This window comes from Chiloscyllium plagiosum, chromosome 46 (assembly GCF_004010195.1).
Source record: "Chiloscyllium plagiosum isolate BGI_BamShark_2017 chromosome 46, ASM401019v2, whole genome shotgun sequence".
Lineage (NCBI taxonomy): Eukaryota > Metazoa > Chordata > Chondrichthyes > Orectolobiformes > Hemiscylliidae > Chiloscyllium > Chiloscyllium plagiosum.
The window spans coordinates 4,976,731-4,998,825 of record NC_057755.1 but is presented as its reverse complement, the minus strand read 5'-3'; the positions used below and the strand labels follow the sequence as shown (position 1 = coordinate 4,998,825).

Below are 22,095 nucleotides of genomic sequence, written 5' to 3'. Positions count from 1 at the left end.
ATTAAGAAATAAAGGGGCATGCAGTAAGTAACTGGGAGAAAGCACAATACTGCAGACAATGGAAACAATTTGAGTAAAGTGCTGAAACCTAAACAGAGAATGTTCCAGCACAATCTGAATATCTTCACGAAAGTGTGGCAGGTCAAACTAAGCTGTTTTTTGGGATGAAAACACGCTGACTTTTGATCAGAAAGTTCCACGATTATTTTCTAAACTGAAGTAGGAAACCGTATCTCCTACCTAGCATTTTTTTACACGCTTCAACAGTTCACTTCGCAATCCCAAACCAAGTTGTTTACAGATGGTTCTTGTAAAACGCAATGGTGGACTTATTGTGCAACACCTCTTGTAGAAAAATCGCACATGAGAAACACCGCTTAAAATGTTGGTGATGTAAACACGTTCCAGCCAGCACACATTATATAAGGTTATTTCCAAACAGTGCTGCCAATTTGTCAATCGTGTTGCAGTGATTTCACGTTACCGAAACAAACAGGACAATATTGGGTCCAAGTAAGGAAATGAGCTGCTTCTCAGTTCACTGTGCATATGACACGAACAACTTGGTTTGGGTTTTCGAAATAAAATATTGAAACATGTGAAACAATGCCACTTAGAAATATGTTTAAACTTGAAGATAACTGAGACAGAATATCACAACAGTACGTGAAGAACTGCAGATGCTGAAATTCTCAAACAAGATCAGAAGCAGCTGGAGAAACTCTGCAGTTCTGCCAGCCTCAGAAGAAAGAAAACAGAGTCACCGAACCCGAAACTAAGACATTGCAAAATTCGAAGATTCAACTTTGAATTGAATTTCAATATGATTTGGGACATGATTGCCATGATGATCGTTGGCATTTTCTCTGTGCGTGAGAAATCTACACGAAGTTTGATGTGAACAGACATAAAAGTGCTTACAAAGTGTTGGAGTTATTTCCTGCAAGAACAAAACTGAATGTCATTGTAACGTTAAGCATGTAATCTATTCGGTTCCAATCTTCCCATTCCTTCGAACATTTTTTGCTTCAAATTACGAAGAACCTTACCGACAAACTGCCCCACCAATGTGTCCCGAATATCCTTGCTATGGATAGCGTGTTCTGAAATGCTGGCATCCAATTCAATATGTACCAATTGAGTACATCCAGCACTCCTAAGCCAATCTGAATGACCTAAAGGACACAAAATTAAGGTTGAGCAAAGTATGTGCATTCAAAGAAGGAGTTAACTGCTCGTGGGAATGAGGTGAATAGAAGACCCCCTGAACAGATACAACTCCCTGAATTCGATTAGATTATTGACCCAGTTAGAGTTAGCCAACGAGTTGCCTTCAACTTTGCACATGTAGGAGGCAATATATTCACATTACACAATCTTCAGCAGATGAGCATCTCCAACAAAAACAAATTCAATCATCAGCCCAACATTTCCATCCTCAAATCTACAGGTCTTCATATCCTGAGAATATCATTATGAAGAAACTAGATTGAACCATTCTATTGATTCCATGCCTGGCAGAGCAGGTGAGAGTGGCTCAGAATCACTCACCTCCTCTCTCTGTAATCCCTGTCCAACATCTACAAGGTCAGCTAAGGAGTGTCGTGAAAGTCTCTCGAATTTCTTGAATGAGCACTACTCTAAAAACACGCGAGACAGTTGGAACATACACAAATAATTATGTCTGCTTGACTGGCATCCGAACAGCTAAATTCAAAATTCACTACCTTCACCACTGATGATCAGAGACACAACTGAGTAGCATTTGCAAAATGCCCTGCAGTTACTGACCCAGATTTTATTATATCTTTGATTATTTGGTGGGTGTGGACATCTCTGGCTAATCCAGGTAACTGCAAAGAAAAAACCTAAATGGAAGAAAGCAGAATGCTGTGGACAATCAAAAGAAACGCAGTACGTGCTGAGCTTCTAAAAGAAATAGTTCGAGCAGCAGCATGAAGTGTCAGACAGAACTAAATATTTGTCGTGTGAAAAGCCGCTAGTTTTCAAACAGAAAATTCCACAGTTCATTTTGTAAATAAAAGAATTAGGAAACCAAGAACAAGAGAGGAGCAGAACAATGAAGGGTAAAATCCCAGGAATAACCTGCCTCTCAGTTTACCATGAACATGGCATAAATATTTTGGTTTGTTTTCTCGAAGCAGAATGTTGGTAAAAATAGGAACAGGACAAGGTTGTTCGAGCCTGTACCACTATTCCACCACGGCTGATCCGAAATTCCCAATATCCACCATGCTGCCCTTTCCCCATAACCTTTGATTCCCCTGTTTATCGAAACTCTATCTATCTAGGCCTTAAATATATGTTTGGGCTCTATCCCCTCAGCTCTCTGTGGCAATGAGTTGTAACGATTTATAACTATTAGAGAAAAGAAATTCCTCTTCATCTCAATTTTAAATTGGTGCCGCATAATTCTGACGATATGCTTTCTGGTACATGGCTCGCCCACGAGGGGAAACATTATCTCAACATTTGTCCTGAAGAATCCTAGGTGTTTTAAACAGTGGTGGTGAGCTCCTTTGAAAAACTGCTGCGGTTCATGGCTGTCGAGACACACATGCAGTGCGGCTATTAAGGGGTTCCCAGGATCTCGAGCCAGCTACAAATAAAACAAAAATTGGTGATGTACATCCAAGTCGAGCTGGTGTGTGAGACTTGGAGCAGAGCTTGCACGTGCTGGTCCTCGCGTGTCTCATCTATCCTCGTCCTTTGAGCTCCTGTGCAATGAGAATTGTTAAGATCTTGTTGAAGCATCATTGATGTTTGTTATTTGTCCTCCATCTCCGCTGGGTCATGACCACCAGATGAAATGGTAACATTCTGGTCGGATCATTCACACTGGGTTTGTAGAAGTTAAAGATGAAAGCCCATCTCGATATTCTGAAAGGGAATATTGGGAATGAACATTTAATATTGAGCTCAGCAAAGATGCCCACCGCCAGTATTGGCCGAGCAAGGAACAAAATATGTTTGTTCATTATTTGCTGCATTGTTGGCAATATTGAAATTATACCTGTCGGACTTTCATAAATGATGAATGGAACCAGTTTTCATATACTGTTTTAATGGGCTTTAATGAGATTCATTGCAGCTAGAAATGTTTTGATCGGAATGAGCGCACTGGGGATAGCTGCCGATTCTCTTGTTCATCTATCTAAGTCAGGTTAAATCAATTACAAAAATTATTCAACCTTACACTCAGCGTTTTCAATTTTCCCATCTTGTATCTTTCAAATGATGATGGAACAACTCCTTCATTCAATCTCTCAGCGTCTTCCACTTTGCTGTACTGTTGGTTTATGACAAATCCAGGTTCCGTGTTCCGTAGATTGGCAATGTTTAGTGAACAAAAAAAAAGAGTTTAATTGATGTTAGGAGGTGATCATGTTCTACAAAAGATTTTGTGCAATTAAATGATACAGATTGTAGTGTGTCGGATTGCTAACCAAGTTAGAGTGGAATTACAAGCATTTTTCAGTGAACACTGAAATATGTGTTTTGGGAGTTAATTAGAGTGTATTACTGTATATTGTATTTAATATCCTCTGTGAAATAATTCCGTTCTTCCATTTTTTTCACAAAATGATATTGCTGATTTTGATATTTCAATTCACTAAAACATTAGAGACTATATTTTTTAAAAACTATTCTACAGACGGATGTCTGGATTTGAGACTAATCGATTACATCTATTCCTAATGTATTTTTTCAACTGTCTGACAATTTTTGAGAAATTGTAAGCTTGCATACGAAAACATTATTTTTTTTTGCAATTATAAAACTCCCCGAGACTTGCACGACATTTTACCACACCAGTTCAGACAAAAATGTCAGCGGGATTTAGTGTGTTTTCTTAAGTAACGAATAAGCACTGATATTGCATCATACTGATGTATCCTTACGCTTAATGCCCCTTCCAATGAAGGCAACTATGCAGATCAGTTTGGCGAAGGAAATAAATAACAGAAATTGCAGATTTGGAAATCAAAATGCACAAAGAAGATGTAATTCAAAATAAATTAGCTCATTCAGTCATAGGCAACGCCGGTGGCTTCAAGTAACAAACCTACAGATAACACATTGTAAACAAAAGTAGCATTGCAAAATAGTGGTCGGGCATTCACTATGTAATAAAATAGAATTACTGGGGAATCTGCATTACTGATGCAATATTTAAGCGAATTTTCATTATTTATGACTCTCTTGCGTCCTTTGTACTAATACACGTGTAATTGCTTTGATGAAAGGAACAAAGACAGAAACTACTGGGCAAACTGAACATTTCTGGAAAGATAGCAGAACCAAAGAAGGATCATTTGAACATTGTCTCTGTTTTTCTCTCCCTGCAGAAGCTGCCAGTCCTGCTGGGTTTCTCCAATTCCTTTTTTTTACAGATCTTCAGCATCGAATTTCTTTGTTTTGTTTCAATATTAAGATGACCGATTAGATTGTTGAATACATTCCAACTATTCTATTGCGTTTACTAAACATCACATTTACAGCAAGGTCAGTATTTAAATTCTAAAACAAAACTGACTGGGTATAGCCCTGCTTGCGGTGCTGATACACAGTATGTTCAAAAAACGCCTCAAAAATAAATGATGAACAAAAGCAGTACAGCACAGGAACAGGCCCTTTTACCCTCCAGGTATGCACTGAAACATTTTGCCATTTCACACTAAAATTGATTTCACTTACAGGAGCCTTACACTCCACTGCTTTGTTATTCATCTGGATGTTTCTTGAATGCTGCTATGCTTTCGCGACCTCCTCTGGCAGCGTGTTCCAGGCACTCGTCACTCTTCTAGTAAAACAACGTAACTCACACACCTCTTTTAAAAGTACCTAAATCCCTTGACCTTGATCCTGTGTTCCCTAGTAATCAACTCCTGCACCCTGGACAAAAGTCTCATACTTCCTACTTTATCCATGATATTAACAATCTTATAAATATCTATCAGTGAGCCCCTCAAACTCCTGCATTCCAGTGAAAATAAACCCACTCCATCCGAAATTTCTTCACTGTTAATATCCCCCATAGCAGGCAACATTCTGGTAACATTTTTCTGTACTGTCTGTAAAGCGTCCATAGCCTTCTGGCAGTGTTATAGTTAGAACTGTCTGCAATATTCTAAGTCATAACATAACTTGTGTATCCTTACGCTTAATGCCCCTTCCAATGAAGGCAACTGTGCAGATCAGTTTGGCGAAGGAAATAAATAACAGAAATTGCAGATTTGGAAATCAAAATGCACAAAGAAGATGTAATTCAAAATAAATTAGCAAAATTCAGTCATAGGCAACGCCGGTGGCTTCAAGTAACAAAACCTACAGATAACACATTGTAAACAAAAGTAACATTGCAAAATAGTGGTCGGGCATTCACTAGAATTACTGGGGAATCTCAGCAGCTCTGGCAGCAACTGTGGACAGTGAAACAAGCTCGATATTTCGAGTTTCTTTATTTTATTTTAAGGTTGATCTTGTTTATCTCGTGATGGGTGCTGGAGGAGTCAACCCCAATGCATAGTTTCTGCACAGGCGGCACAGCAGAGTAATGTCTTCATATTACAGACGGTACCAAGAAACAATAAAATACAGCTAAGTACTGAGATGCTGGCTATCTGAAACAAACAGAAATTTATCGAGATCTGAAACACATAAGAGCAGAAATTACAGGATGTAATAAAGCAAAGAACAGCGGATACTGGAATTCTGTAACCAACAGTAATTGCAGTATATCTAAAACAAAGAAAAACAAAAAAAAGACTCTGCAAAAAAAAGTACAAAAAGTAGAGATTGCTGGAGATCATAAACAAACAAGAACCTATATCACTGGAAATCCAAAATAGACAAGAACATATATCACTGGAGACCTGGGACAAACAAAAACAGAAAGTGTTGATAAAATTCAGGAGGTCTGGCAGCATCTGTGTAGAAAGAAAGTGTTAATAGTCTTCGAGACCAGCGACCCTTCTTCAGGAAGCATCTCACGTTAATTAATATTCATTCAGACCCCTTGTGGAAATATTCCTGTTGTTCCCAGGCCGAAAATTGCAACTGTAACAAAAGAACTAAATGTACAATATGAAGAATGCAAAATTTCACCTTGGGTAACAGATCACCGATGTCCTCTTCTGGGTCAGATTGCAGTCCGATTTTGTTCAACCTCACACAGTCTCATGGGGTGGGAGCACATCTATTTCAAATAAGAGATTGGTTTGTCAACCTTATCTGTATTGTTGACTGGTGTAAACGTGGATTCGTTCAGCAGACGAAGTTGGTCACGAAAGAGTGTTCTTCACTGGTGAATACCTCACAATACAGAGATGAGGAGATGGTCTAAAGATGTTATTTATGGAGTATTAATCCAGAGACCCAGATAATATTTTGTGGTCATCGCTTGAAATCCCCATATAGCAGGTGGTGGAAGTTGAAATCAGCATAAATCCATGAGAAAATCAATCAAAAATTAAGAGTCAAACGATGGCGACCAATCGATTGTCATAAAAACGAATATTGTTAACTGATGTCATTTGGGGAAAGCAATGTCCATCTGTACCTTGTCTGGCCGACATGCAACTCTGTACACTGATGGTTGTGGTTTTCTCTTGTTTAATTCTTGGGCAATTAGGAATGGAAAATAAAGCTAGAGTCACCTACATCGCATAAACGAATTTTTAAAAATCTATCCGTTGTATCAATACCAGGGAATTGCTTCTCAATCCGAAATAGAGGGAACCAACCGAGATGTTAAGAATATGTCACAATAATTATCGTTTGTCCTCAGTCTCCAAATTCTACTTCGTGTGCTCAGGAATAATATATGATATGAATGTAAATATATTGTTATAGCCCAGACCAACCCTCCCCGAAATATATTCAGATGGTATAGCCACAATGGTTTTTTTATTTTAAAATTAAATGTACAGTTTTGCATTCCAGATGTAATTCGATTGGTCTAACTGTTAACTTTAAATAAAACTTGCTTTAACATTAAACTATAATTAACGTACAGACAAAATAGAAAAAAAATGACTTGCTTTAACTATAACACTGTTGAAATGCTTACTAAAATAATACGTACATTGATTAATATTAATTTACTGTTTGATTATAAGACCATAAGACCATAAGACATAGGAGCGGAAGTAAGGCCATTCGGCCCATCGAGTCCACTCCGCCATTCAATCATGGCTGATGGGCATTTCAACTCCACTTACCCGCATTCTCCCCGTAGCTCATAAACCCCATGGTTGCATTCCATAAACAGACCTTTGTCAAAGGAAAGTTCAGAAAAATGCATTGTCTCACTTGCAAGGCTACCAACTGGAAGAGAGCTCCAGCTTTTAGCTGTAATACAGACAGTAACAAGAGCTTATGTGCCCAGCTTTAAGAAACTGCAGGATGTTAAAACTAAAACTCCTGATTCCTTGGAAGATTGACCCCACCCATTCAGGCTGCTTCTTTGTTCAAAATTTGAATGAAAGAACTCCACGTACTCAGAAACCGATTAATCCTTTGGCTTTGAGCAGACTGCTCAATAATTTTGTCTCAGGCATTCTTCATAAGAACGAGAACAAAATGAATGACTTAAAGCCACAGCATAGTCACATTATGATGCAAGACTGTGGCATGTGGAATTTCCTGGACACGTGTTCCCAATGAGTATCAGATATGCAGCAAGTACTTGAAGTCCAAGCATCTTCCCTCAGAATCTTTAAGCTGGATGCTAAACCCTGGACCAAGATGAGGTAAAAATGCGTGTGTCTGAATGAAAGGGTCCTTTGCCTCGGATAGGGGAGTTTAATACGAGAGAGCATAATTTTCAGGTGAGAGGTGAAAGATTCAAAAAGGACGGGGGCAACATTTTTACACAAAGTATGTTTTTTCTGTTAAATAAACTATTAGAGAAAGTGGTATCTGCAAGTACAGTTACAACGTTTAAAAGTCACTTAGAAAAGATCATGAAGAGGGAAGTTTTGGAGGTACATGGACCAAAGCCAGGCAGGTGGGTCTAGTTTAGATTGGGATTATGGCTCCAATCATAACAAGGACAGAACCGCCCCTGGTGCTCACCTTCCACCCTATCAACCGTCGAATAAACTAAATCATCTGCCGACATTTCTGGCACCTCCAAACGTACCCCACCACCAGGGATATATTTGCCTCCCCACCCCTTTCCGTCTTCCGCAAAGACCGTTCCCTCCGTGACTACCTGATCAGGGCCACGCCCCCCAACAACTCACCCTCCCGTCCTGGCACCTTCCCCTGCCACCACAGGAATTGTAAAACCTGCGCCCACCTCCTCCCTCACCTCCATCCAAGGCCCTCAAGGAACCTTCCACATCCATCAAAGTTTTACCTGCACATCCACCAATATCATTTATTGTATCCATTGCTCCCGATGTGGTATCCTCTACAGAGCGCTTTAGGGAACATCTCTGGGACACCCGCACCAATCAACCACACCGCCCTGTGGCCCAACATTTCAACTCCCCCTCCCACTCAGCGGAGGACATGGAAGTCATTGGCCTCCTTCACCATCACTTCCTCAGCACCCGACGCTTGGAGGAAGAATGTCTCAGGGCATCAATGTGGACTTCACCAGTTTCCTCATTTCCCCTCCCCCCACCCCAGCTCCAAACTACGAGCTCAGCACTGTCCCCATGTCTTGTCCTACCTACCTATCTTCCTTTCCATCTATCCAATCCACCCTGCTCTCTGACCTATCACCTTCATCCCCACCCCCATCCACCCATTGTACTCTTTGATACCTTCCCCCACCCTCCTCCCCGACCCTCTTCTCATTTATCTCTCCACGCTTCAGGCACTTTGCCTAAATTTCTGCTGAAGGTCTTTTGCCCGAAACATTGATTTTCCTGCTCCTTGGATGCTGTCTGAACTGCTGTGGTTTTCCAGCACCACTCTAGTCCAGATTAGGGTATGCTTGGAACGGTTTGATTAAAGGGTCTGTTTCTATCCTGTCAGTCTCTGTGAGTCTTTGTCCTGAACCATGCTGAGGCCATTACTACAGCCGAGGAGAAAGTGAGGTCTGCAGACGCTGGAGATCAAAGCTGAAACTTTATTGCTGGAACAGCACAGCAGGTCAGGCAGCATCTAGGGAACAGAAGATTCGACGTTTCGGGCACATGCCCCTACTACAGCCGGTCATATGACTGAGGATGTAAAGAGATTAAGTGATGTGCAAACAAAGCGGGGGAATGTGAGAAATGTTTTCACTGTGCTAGTTGATAGGGCATGCAATCCATATTGCAGAGACAGAGAGACAGGGAGACACAGAGAGAGAGAGAGAAAGAGAGAGGGGAAAGAGAGCGAGAGAGACGGGTTGGCAAGAAATTAAAGTGTCGGTATGAGACCTAAAATGAAAATTCCACCGACTAGTTTAGGACTGGATGACTACATTATTCGAAGGGACATAATGACAACTTTTATTTTCCATTTCTTGAACAGCTACCTTTCTTCATGGCAACTTTTATTGTTGAAACTTGCTCATTTCTTTTGCAACTTCTCTAAAACTGAAATAGAATCATCAAACTGGGACGTGGGGATTAGAACTCACCTCCTCTGGTTTTTAAAACGTGGACAGCGAGTTATTAACTGTTGAAACTGAATTACTACCTACTTCAACAAACAGCAGAACACATAAACAGTCGTGACACGGCTATGAGCTCTCCGTACACAAAGTATACCTAGTATCTGTAAACGTGTTTCAGCTTCAATAAGACTCATGGGGCTGTGTAAGTTGTCATAAATATGGATATGCATCTGGGCCAAATGTGGTGAACAGCTTGTTCAGTCAACGCTTGATTTTAGCAGCACGCTGTACACTTAATTCTTTGATGAGGGAACCATACTTTTTTTTTTCTCTGATACCAGAGTTGAAGCAATCCGTCCCCAGGTACTGACAGAAATCGATCTTTTCTTTTGATTTGGCATTAAAACAAAATGTGATATTAATGCCAACATTGGACCAATGAAACAAATTGACTTCTTCTGTGCCTGAACTATTATGTAGAGCTTTTATCCCCATACTAGAGAAGAGATGGAGTTACATTGGAGACAGTTCATTCATTTGTCTTATGAAGAGAGATTGAACAATTTAGGCCTAAACTCATTGGAGTTCAGAAGACAGGGAGGTGACCTAATTGAGATTTCTAATATGCAAAAGGAGATTAAGAACGTCGGTGTAGAGAGGACGCTTTCTCATGTGGGAAATCCTAGAATGAGAGGTAATAGTTCAGAATAATGAGTAGCAGATATAAAACTGAGATGAGGAGGAATGGCTTCACTCAAAACGGTCGTGAATCCGTGGAGTTCGCTTCCCCAGAGACCAGTGCTTCGATATTGCGTAGGTTTGAGAAGGAGATAAGCAGGATTTCGATTTGTAACAGGTTAAAGATTATAGGGAGTGGACAGGAAAGTGGAGAGGAGGGCCGAGACGAATTCAGCCATGGTTGTCTTGAATTGCAGAATAAGCTGGAGAGGCTGAATGGCCTAGTCCTGTTCCTGGTTCTTATTTAATTTTATACTTGGTCTGTCTAGGAATGGTCTGAACTGCTTAAGTAAACGCGGCAATCTTCAAATCATAGATATTTCGAACCAATTTATAATCTCAGCACAAATAATGAGTGGCTGATATCGAGGGAAGAAACATTCACATTGACAGCACATTGTTCATTTAACCTGGTACATTGAAGATGTGCAGTTTCTATACGAACGGGTTGTGGTTTTGTTGATGTTGACAACAGGTTGAATCTACATACACACATGCAGTACAATGTCAGTGGCAACTTTTGAAGAAATGAGATCCATTGACCAATATTGTTTGTTCGTGGCTAAACCTCGGTGGGTTATTTTCTCCACTGAAGCAGAGTGAAGCCTAGAACAGGAAGAAAACTGGGGCATCTGCTGTCTCTCTTTCTCAAAGCATGTAGTTTTTTTATGAGAATAATTTTTACACCATTTCTCACAAGCACACGAGTCAACATAACTTCCCAAACTAAGCAGAAAGCAAGGGAAACATCTCTGAAGAGCACCAGACGACAAAACAAAACCTTTAAAAAGCTGACGTTGTTAGAATACCGAGCTGATCGTTGCACTGTTCTCAATTGAATTCAATTATTTTCAGGTTTTTAGTCAAGTATAAGGAGGAGCGTGGCTTGTGGTTCAGTTCTAGCACCACTAATGAGACTATCAGATCATACGAAATGGGAACAGAGGTAGGCCATTCAGCTCCTCGAGATTGCTGAACCATTCATTAGATCATGGATGATCTCACAATACTCATGTTCACATTCCTTCTTTTTCCTTAGAAAACTTGATTTCCCCGAAGATCATGAATCTATCTCAGCAGCACTCTCTGTGGCAAGTCGATTGCAAGTCTGACAATCCTCCAAGTGAAGAAAATCCGCCTTATCTCAGTATTAAACTGATGTTCCTTTATTCTGACACGATGTCCTTTTGTCCTTGACTCTGCCGTAGGGGAAGCATCCTATCAACATCAATCTTGTGTAGCCCCTTAATTCTGCATGTTTCAGTGAGATCACTCCTCTTTCTTTCCCATTATGTGAGATGTTAATGTCCTTTTATATTTCAATGTTATTTTGCTTACAGTGCTGCCTCTCTGGCATTCTCGTTCTCGGTGAATTCTGAACTCAATCGTATGCCTTCTCTCAGATTTAACAGCTCTTTCATTTGATAATTCTGTATCCTGTTTCCAAATCCTTCCATCTACCTTCCAACTGTTCCATTTCTTCATCAGTCAGCCATTTTAAGTTTCTTCACCGTATGCATCACTGCAGGTAATAGAGAATTATGCACTCCCATCTGCTGTTGTACAGCTCATCTGTGTTAGTCATGAAACATCTTCAGCTCATTAACCGTGTTTACTTCTGTATGAAACAATTTTTTTAAATTTGAGTAACAAACAAGTGTTCACTTGAATAATAAACGTGAGTTAGTAACTGTCATAAATGACTGTTCATTTGTATAGTAAACTTGCATCCACTCGTGGAATAAATGTGCTATTTTTTCCGCAACAAATATATGTTCATTAATGTAATAGAGATGTATTTATCCATATTATAGAAGTGTGCTAATTTGTGTAACAAGCTCATGTATTTTTGGGAAATACATTCTTGTTCAGATTTCCAGCATCTGCAGTTCTCAGTTTTATACAGACACAATGCATTCTATCTAAATCTGTAAAGATACGAGTCCCTCAAAGCAGTTCCATCAAGGGGTTAATTCTCATAAGTGTCCCCACAATGTGTACACAAGCATGTGGACAGAACTGACAATCCCTCCTTCATTCTTTTCCTGTAGACAAATCATGTCATGTTGGAATCCATTCCAAACTTTTCAATACTTCCTCAGAGAATTGAATGTGTGACAATCTGAAAAATACATCACAAAATAATTACCAACAACGAGCAGCTTCTGAGTACGCTCTTGTTAAAAAATAACAAGTGACTGTTTTTACTTTGCTTTAAGAAAATCTATTAGTTTTCCATGAGCAATAGCCACCACTAGGCAGTACAAAGTTCACTGAAAGTGTTGTCACATTTAGACAGGAAGGCGAGGAAGGCTTATAACACACTTGCCTTCATTGGTCACAGCATTGAGTGCAGGAGTTGGTTTTACATAAGGATTTACAAGGCTGTCACTGGGATTGTTGCGTTTGAGTGCTCAGTAGATAGGCTGGGAGTTTTCTCTATATAGCGTTAGAGGCTGAGGGCTGACCATATGGAGAATGATAAAACCACGAGCAGAAATAAGGTGATTAGCCCGGGTCTTTTCCCCAGGGTAGGGGAGTCCAAAACTAGAGGACATAGTGTTATGGTGAGAGATGAAAGATTTGAAAAGGACCTGAGGTGCAACGTTTTCACGCAGAGTGTGGTTCAGTAATGGAATGAGCTGCCAGAGGATGTGGTGGAAGCTGCTGAAATTATAATATTTAAAATATAGTCTGACAGGTGCACGGATAGGAAAGGTTTAGCCAGTTATCGGCTAAATGCAGGTAAATAGGAGTAGTTCAGTTTAGGATATCTTATCGGCTTGGGCAAATTCGGCCGATGTGTCAGCTTCCAGGCTGAATGACCCTCTGACTCTTTGTACAAAGCTGCTGAATTTTCGACAACAATGCCCACATTCAATGTGACTGAAGACTCACGTTTCAATGAATGAATGGAATGTGCTTTTGCAAAGACGAAGCAGCTCCTACCCTGGGAACTGAAGGACAGCTCTGAGACATATATTCACAATCAGAATAAACTACCTCGATGTTGCATCGGTTGAAGAATTTGTGGGATGGAGCTCATGGTATTTGAGTAGATAGCATTATTGCTGGCAGATTCCAGATTCTGCTTTTGTTCTTGCATTATGATGTATGAACGGCAACGCTCCTCCATATTTGGAATTAAGCTTGATACTGTAATTAGTTTATTCATTTACAGAAATTTGAAAATAGCAACAAAGCTGAGCAATTCTGGAGCTCGACCTCCCCAAGGAGCTTCCACACTGTATAAGGCAGCGACGCTGGGAATGCATTAGCTCAGAATTTCAAACAAGGAGCTTGTCAATGAAGAGACAGACAATTCGCCCAGAAAAATGCTTCGACTAATTGAACACGTAGAGAAGATATTCGACACCATCCTTGCTTTTATTGGCATCCCTGGTATGGTAAAATTATAATTAAACTAGTTTTAATCTGCTGCTGAGCTGATCTCTGCCTTTAACATTTGGACATTTTTTTTCCCAGCTCACTGACTGGTCAGCCTTATCCAGAAACCAGAACTGTGATAGCAATTCACTGAACAGCACTGTCGGCAGAATATCCACTGATAAACAGTCCCAACTTCACTGTTCAGAGAGAACAACTCTTGGCAGACTTCCCTCCTGATCCCTGTACATCGAGACATTTGTCATGTACAGATGTGTAGATTATCACTGTAAATATCACAGCAGTGCTAACACTCACACGTTGTCACTGAGCGAACCCTGGAGGTACTGTTATGCTGCACTTGGGCGGCACAGAGGGGAAATGTGTCGAGGTGGGTTATTCTTCGGAGGGTCGGTGTTGACTAGTTGGGTCGAAGCATCTGTTTCCACACTGTATGGAATCTAATCGAATCTAACTTGAGTAAGATACATGGCGTAGTCTTGTTTGAAATCTTATGCACGTTCTGATTACCCGTTTCCTGAATAAAATCCGAAAGAAATGGAAGCAGATGTTGCTGGAAAATTTCGTCAGGTCTGGCAGCATCTGTGAAGAAAAATCAGAGTTAACATATCGGATCTGGTTCTGAGGAAGGGTCAATGGGACCGAAACGCTAACGGTGATTCTTCTTCACAGATGTGTGCAGAACTGCTGAGATTTTACAGCAACGTCCGATTTTGCTTTGGACATGTTTCCTTTTCCTGTTGCGGCTCCAATCAGGATTTGGTCCAATGTGAAGAGTAGATCACTTGAAACATGGAGAAGGGGTAAATTTGGTTTATTGACAGTATAATCGCCAGTTTTATGACAGTGTTGAGAGCAAGATTGCTAATAGGTTTCTGTGCCTGCCGGATTGGAGCTGGGAGCTGAAGTAATCTGTTAAATTCACTCAGTCACCTTAAACTCAGGTCTCCTTCTGCTCTCCTAGGTGGGACATGAGGTCAGTCTCTGGCTAAATTCCGCAATCTCTAGAGTGATTGTCTTGGAGGACAATGTGAGGATGGTGTGGAAACATTAATTTCAACCTCACTCAAATCCAATCACTTGCACTTACAGGGTGTGCCAAATTGTTTTGGTAAATTGGTATTCTTGATTTTTGGAACAGGCATGGAGAATAACTGATCAGAATTTCATTAGGTCTTTTCCAATTTTTCTTCCACAGTTAATATGCTGGCGATTGCTCTCCTTTCCCAGGGAAAGTGTGGTGTATCCCCTTGCACTACTCGCTACCTGGTGGTTATGGCCGCTTCCGATCTGATGGTCATTATCACTGACATTATACTGACGAGTTTTCGCTTTTATTATTACCCACGGTCTTTCCTGTCCCTCACTCCAGTGTGTAGTGTTATTGGGGCCCTGTTTCGTGCAGCAAGAGACTGTTCTGTCTGGTTCACTGTCACTTTCTCCTTTGACAGATTTGTGACCATCTGTTGTCAGAAGCTGAAAGCAAAATATTGCAACGAGAAAACGGCGACTGTGGTTCTCGCAACAACCTGCTCCCTGTTCTGTTTGAAAAACATCCCCTTCTATTTTGCCTATAAACCTTGGGTGATAATCAACAATATGCCATTCTACAGTGAAACAAAGTCAAGTTACTATACTGAGACTTGGTGGGTGGCATTAGATTCGCTTGATGTGGTTTTAACCCCTTTACTGCCATTCGTTTTAATTCTCTTGCTCAATGCTGTGACAGTCAGACACATTGTGGTGACGAGTCGAGCCCGGAAGAGACTGAAGGTTGACAGCAATGGAGAGGATCGCAGAGACCCAGAGATGGAGAGCAGAAGGAAGTCTGTGATTTTGCTCTTCACCATATCTGGGAGTTTCATCCTCCTGCGGTTAATCAATGTTGCAGATTTCTTACTTTATGTCATTCAAGGAATCAATCCTGATGATTACCCACCCTTTCTATATCACTTCGGTATTATTGGTTTCATGCTGCAGAGGCTAAGTTGTTGCACAAACACATTTATTTATGCAGCGACATTGTCTAGGTTCAGGGCAAAAATCAGTAATGCAGTAAACGACCTGTTTGCACAAATTCCTTGTGCTATGAATAAATAAAACTCCTCAGTGATACCCACAGGTGGGTTATTTTTATCCAGACCATGGAATGACTTTTTTTAAAAATTCACTCGTGGAATGTGGGCGTCGCTGGCTGGGTCAACATTTATTACCCACCCCTAAAAGCCCTCCCTTGCGAAGTTGGTAGTGAGCTGCCTTTTTGAAACACTGAAGTCCACGGGATACACATCAACCAAAATTTTGTTAGAGTAGAAATTCTTGGATCTTGACCCAGCAACAGTGAGTTATGGTATTATTTTTCCAAGTCTAGATGGTGAGTGGCTCGGAGAGTAATTTGCAGGTGTGTAGTGTTCACGTGTAGGTGCAGCCCTTGCCTTTTTGGATGGAAGTAGTCGTGGGTTCAGTAGTTGCTGTCTCAGGATATTTGCCGAATATCTGCACTGCATCATGTAGACAGTATGCACTGCTGCTCCTGTGTGTCTGTGGTGGAATGAGGGGATATTTGTGGATGTGGTTCCAATCAACTAAGGGCTGTTTTGTCTTGAATGGTATCAAGCTTCTTAAGTGCTGCTGGAGCTGCTCCGATCCAAGACAAGTGGGGAGTATTCCATCACACTCCTGACAGAGGTTACTTATCTCAGCCCAGAGAGAGAGTTGATCTGGGAACCCACCTTAGCACAATCCAAAGGAATTGTCCAGGGGAATAGAATTTCCCACGTGATTGTTACAATCAGATTAGAACCTTCCATAAATTTCCATCAAAATCTAAGACTTAGGAGGTTTCTGATTAAATTAAGTATAATAGTATATGAGAACGTGCCCCACGATAACATGCATGGTCTCACTCCAGAGTAGCAATTCGACATACCACATGCTAATGTGACAAATAGTCAACGATGAATAGTTTCATGTTGGGAAATTGTGGAAGGTGATCACATGATGTTATGAGAACTCACCCATCAAATAAATGATAGCAAATTGTTGATCTCCCTGTTTTATCAGCATCTGGGTGGGTTGCCTCGCCAATGCTCTCCAATGAGAAATGTTCTGCCATGGGTATGAGAGTCAACATCGTGAAATTTAGCTCCCTTTATGTTGAAAGTGATAAAATGCTCGCCTCTGCTGGCCACCACAAGCCACCACACTGTGATGGAGGGGGAAACCCCTTGGATTCGTTCAGACAGGGAGAGAGGGAGGACAGCAGCTCACAGTACGAACCAAACTGACGGCACTATCAACATACACACACACACACTCTCACACACACACACACTCACATGCTGGTGTGGAGAACATTCCAATTGTAATGAGGCCCCTCAGTGTAGAATATGCACATGTTGAGAAATGTTGCATTTTCTCTACAATGAGAAAACAATTTGTCTTTGCGCAATATTGCTGATATTATTGATATTTATTCGATCATTTCCATTCCAACTGCATCCAGGCACCTCCCAGGGAAACGTTTTTTGAGGAGACAGGGTGAACTTTGCAGCTGCCATTGTTTTCTGATGCTCTGTCACATGTTCAAAGTGATATTCAAAGTCGGAGAAATTAAGACCAGTTTTAGACCATAAGACTATAAGACATAGGAGTGGAAGCAAGGCCATTTGGCCCATCGTGTCCACACCGCCATTTAGTCATAGCTGATCGGCGTTACAATTACACTTACCTGCACTCTCCTTGTAAACCTTAATTCCTAGCGAGATTATGAATTTCTCAATTTCTGCCTTGAAGACACCCAACGTCCCGGCCTCCACAGCGCTCCGTGGCAATGAATTCCACAGGCCTACCACTCTGGCTGAAAAAATATCTCCTCACTTCCGTTTTAAATTGATTCCCTCTAATTTTACAGTTGTGCCCACGGGTCATAGTCTCCCTGCCTGATGGAAACAACTTCCAAGCGTCCACCCCTTCGAAGCCAGTTTTGGGGATGTGCAGTTCCTACTGTTTATATCTTAAGGACAACATCGCAAGGGATTGAACACAACTGTGCTGCATCACCATACATTTCCTATGAAGAAGGAAACAATCGTTCAACGTCAGTAATTCACAGATTTTGATACTGTCTCCAAAGATAATCGACTGCTTCTGTAGTGGCGTGGCTAATCCAGAAGAGGGTGACATTGTATCTCTTTAAACACAAGATGTGGAGAGAAAAGATGGGGCAGATTGGGCTCTGAGCTTTTGATTCACCACACGTAAATTAATTCATTCACGTCCATCAGGATAAAGTCATTCACATTGCAGGGAGAGATGGACACACGCGCACACGCACACATAGAAAACAGACGCAGAGACACATATGGAGACACACATCAACATAAGATTAATATTATGTCGTCTTTCACACAAGAGGCACAGAAAGAGAGCGTGGGATACATAGAGAGAGAGACAGACAGAGAAGGAGTGGGAGAGAATAACCGCTAAAGCAACAGAGACCCCGTTGGACATCGACACAGTCACAGAGATACATGGAAGCTGGCATCCCGTCACCTAGTCACCCTTTATTTACACGGACACAGTACTTGACACTGGTCGCCCTTCCTCACAGCCAGCTGTCATACGTCGGACACACTTGTTCACTTGACAGCCAGGGCTCTTGATCGGACGTTAGCAAATCACCAATCAGGGAAGTCCAATTCTATTACATCCACTTGGCTGTCCTCAATAGGTTAACGACATTCCTCCTCCTCTCTGTCTGGGGACGTATGTTGGTTCTTTTGTCCTATAGCTTCTCATAGTAGGTCAATTCCTCCGAGACCATGCATTGCAAAAGTCGTCAGCAGCTTTTCTATTGTCCTCCTCGTGTTTGAAAAATGTCCTATATACACGGCCAACCATTTTGAGTGGGCATCAACAATGACTGAGAATGTTGACTACATGGTTAATGTGCAACCAACACGCAACCCTTTGAGCGAAGAAATTCCTCCGTCTCAGTCTGAAATTTGTGCCCTTTTAGTCTGAAGCTGTGCCCTCTAGCACTGGTCCCTTCCATGAGGGGAAGCACCCTCCCAGCATTGACTCTGTCAGACCCCGCTCTGGTTCAGTGAGATCATCTCCCATTCTCATAAACCAATGTGAGTACAGTCCCAGCCTGTTTATCCTTTGCTCCTGAGACAATCCCTCCATCCAAGGCTCATCCTGGTGCCGTGCCTCCAATGGAATAATACTTTTTCTTCATTAAAGGACCGAATTTGCTCACAGTACTCCGCATGTGGTCTCCCCAGCACCGTGTACAGCTGCAGCAAGACTTCCCACTTCTTACACTCCAACCCTCCTGGAAATAAGTGCCAACTCATTCCATGACCCCTCCTTCTATCTTGCTGCCCTTTGGTGTGAGCTTTCTGTGTGTCCTGCACAAGTTTATCTCCAGTTGAATAATACTCTGCACTCTTTTCAAAAATGAGAAATTTGACATTTTCCCGCATTATGCCATGTTTAACCAGAAGAGGTGTTGGGTTTCTTGCAAAAACATTAAGGCACATACGTTCCCGGTGTCTAACCCAGACTTCTGAAGGAAGCGATGATGGAGATTTCTGTGACATTTCAATTGCATTTAGCCATAAGTGAAGTCCCAGAAGACTAAAGAATAGACAATGTTGTTCTTTTGTCTAAAAAAGGTAACGGGATAATCCAGGAATTTATAGTCTAGTGAGCCTTACATCAGTGGTAGCGAAATTATTGGAGAAAACCTTTAGAGACAGGAATTATTTGCATTTGGAAAACAATGGGCTTATGAGGGATAGTCAGTTTCACGTTGTGTGAGGGAAGTCTTGTCTCACAAAATTGTTTGAGCTGTGAGGAAGTGATTAGGCTGGTTGATGGGGGTAGAGCAGTGGATGTTGTCTACGTTGACTTCAGTAAAGTATTTAACAAGAAGATCCAGAAGATTAAGCTGGATTGGATTAAAGGGAAGCTGGAGACAGAGGGTACCAGTGGAACGGTGTTTTTTTTTAATGGATTGGAGGGCTATGAGCGCAGTTTTGCACAAAGATTTGTGCGCTTGCCTCTGTTGCTCGCAAGTACGTCTCAGATAAAAATGTAGGAAATTAGTAAATTGGCAGCCGACATGAAAATTGCTGAATTTGTGGATAGTGAAGAAAATTATCAAATGACACACTAAGTTACAATAAAGAACTACGGATGCTGGGAATCTAAAAGAAAAATAGAAATTGCTGGAGAAACGCAACAGGTATGGCATTTTCTGTGGGAAGAAAGCAGAGTTAACGTTTCAAATCCGGTGACCCTTCATCAGAACTATTCTCATTTCAATGGATGCAGCAGGATGCAGATCAATTGGAAATCTGGGCAAAAAAATAGCAGATGAAGTTTAATCTGGAAATGTGTGAGGTGATACATTTGAGATCTCAAACGTTTGTGGGAAGCATACAGTAAATGATAGGATCCTGAGGAGCAGTGACGCAAAGAGGATCTTGGGGTAACAGTCCATTGTTTTCTGAAAGTGGTGATGCCAGTTAGTAAGGTGGTTTAACGAAAGTCAAACAGCATGCATGTCTTCATCAGTTGAGGCATTGAGTGGCCAATTTGGCAATCATATTGTAGCTGTATAAGACTTCAGTTATGCCACATTTGGAGTAGTATGTGTAATGCTGGTCACGATGCTACAAGAAAGATAGAGACATTGGAGAGGATGCAGTAGAGGTTTACAAGGATTGTTGCCTTAATTGGAGTGTATTAGCTATAAGGAGATATTGGATAAAGGTAAATTGTTTTCGCTAGAGCATCGGAGGCTAAGGGGAGACCTGATAGCAACGTATGAGGCGTGGATAGGGTTGATCAGCAGACTTTTCTTCCCACTGTCGAAATGTCAAATACTAGAGGGCACCGATTTAAGGCGTGAGGCGAAATGTTTAAGGGAGATTCGTGAGGAAGCGTTTTTCATACAGAACGAAGGAGGGGTCTGGAATGTACTGCCGGGGAGATATTCGAAACAGGTACGAGTGAAATGTTTAGAAGACAGACGCACGAACAGGGAGGGAATAGAGGTTTATGGATCAAGTACAGGTAGATGGGATTGGTTATAAAACGGAGGTTGACCCCCTTTGAGAACTAAACCCGACAAACCCAAAAAGGAACACCTCCCTCTATAATCTGTAAAAGGATTGCGAAAAGTGGTATAACCTGCGTTTCAGAAAATCTACTGTCTAAAGAAACTAAATCCCTGAGACTCATTTTAAATCAACACGTAACAACTCAATTATCGAACTTGAACATTGAACAAATTAACTAATTCATTCACAAACCAAATAAATTCCTCAGAACTGCTAACTTTTCCTGACAAAAGCAAGTTTCCAATAAAAAACAAGCCCCACCCATATAACAAAAAAGTCTCTCGAAATTACAACCAGGTTCGTGTCTTCTGGAATGATCTGTTCTTTCCCACATCTATTTTTCCATCAGGAATGCCTTTTATGTGGGTTGTCCCTTAGTTATTTAAATAGTTCTTTCTCTAATATATAGATGAGGATGAGAGAGCCAGCAATTCTCCCTCAGAAGCTATGGCCGCTCCCTCACCTTATTCCAAATACAATCTTCCAACTCGGCACCACCCTCTTGACCTGTCTTACCTGTCCATCTCGCACCCCAACTATCGTCTCCTTCCTCCTCTCCGACCTATCACCTTCAACCCCACCTTCATCTACATTTTGAATTCCCGACTACCTTCTCTCCCAGCCCCATCCCTTCCATTTATCTCTCAGCCGCCTTGGCTAACAAGCCTCTTTCCTGATGAAAGGCTTATGCCTGAAACGTCGATTCTCCCGCCCCACTGATGCTGCCTGACCTTGTGTGCTTTTCCAGCACCCCACTCTCGACTCTCGAGAACATCGCGACTTCTGGCCTCATGACAGAGAGAAGGTCATTGATGATGCAGCTGAAGATTGTTGGGCCTCAGGCACTACCCTAAGGGATTCCTGTTGAGATGTCCTGGAGCTGAGATGACTGACCCTCCACAACCAATGCGATCTTCCTGTGTGCCAGGTGTGACTCTAACCAATGGAGTGTTTGCCTCCTAATACCCATTGACTCCAGTTTTGCCAGTGTTCCTTGGTGTCTTACTCTGTGAAATGCTGCCTTGATGTCGACGGCTGTCACTCTCACCTCCCCTCTGGAAATCAACTCGTTTGTCCATGTGTGAATCAAGACTGTAATGATTTCAGGAGCGTAGTGGCCCTGGCGAAACCCAAACTGGGCGTTATTGTACAGATTATTCTGAGCAGGTGCTGCTTGACGCGACAGCCTTATTTTTTCACTGATGTGCTGGGCTCCTCCAACATTGAGGATGTGGA

At 41.6% G+C, this 22,095-nt stretch overlaps 1 protein-coding gene across 1 annotated transcript; it reads left to right on the top strand.

Annotated features, from left to right (window-relative positions):
* Positions 1-14,929: 14,929 nt before the first annotated feature.
* On the top strand, positions 14,930-15,826 carry LOC122544115 (probable G-protein coupled receptor 139). Its single transcript, XM_043683154.1, has one exon. It carries the CDS (start codon positions 14,930-14,932, stop codon positions 15,824-15,826), a length of 897 nt encoding a protein of 298 aa, XP_043539089.1.
* Positions 15,827-22,095: the final 6,269 nt, after the last annotated feature.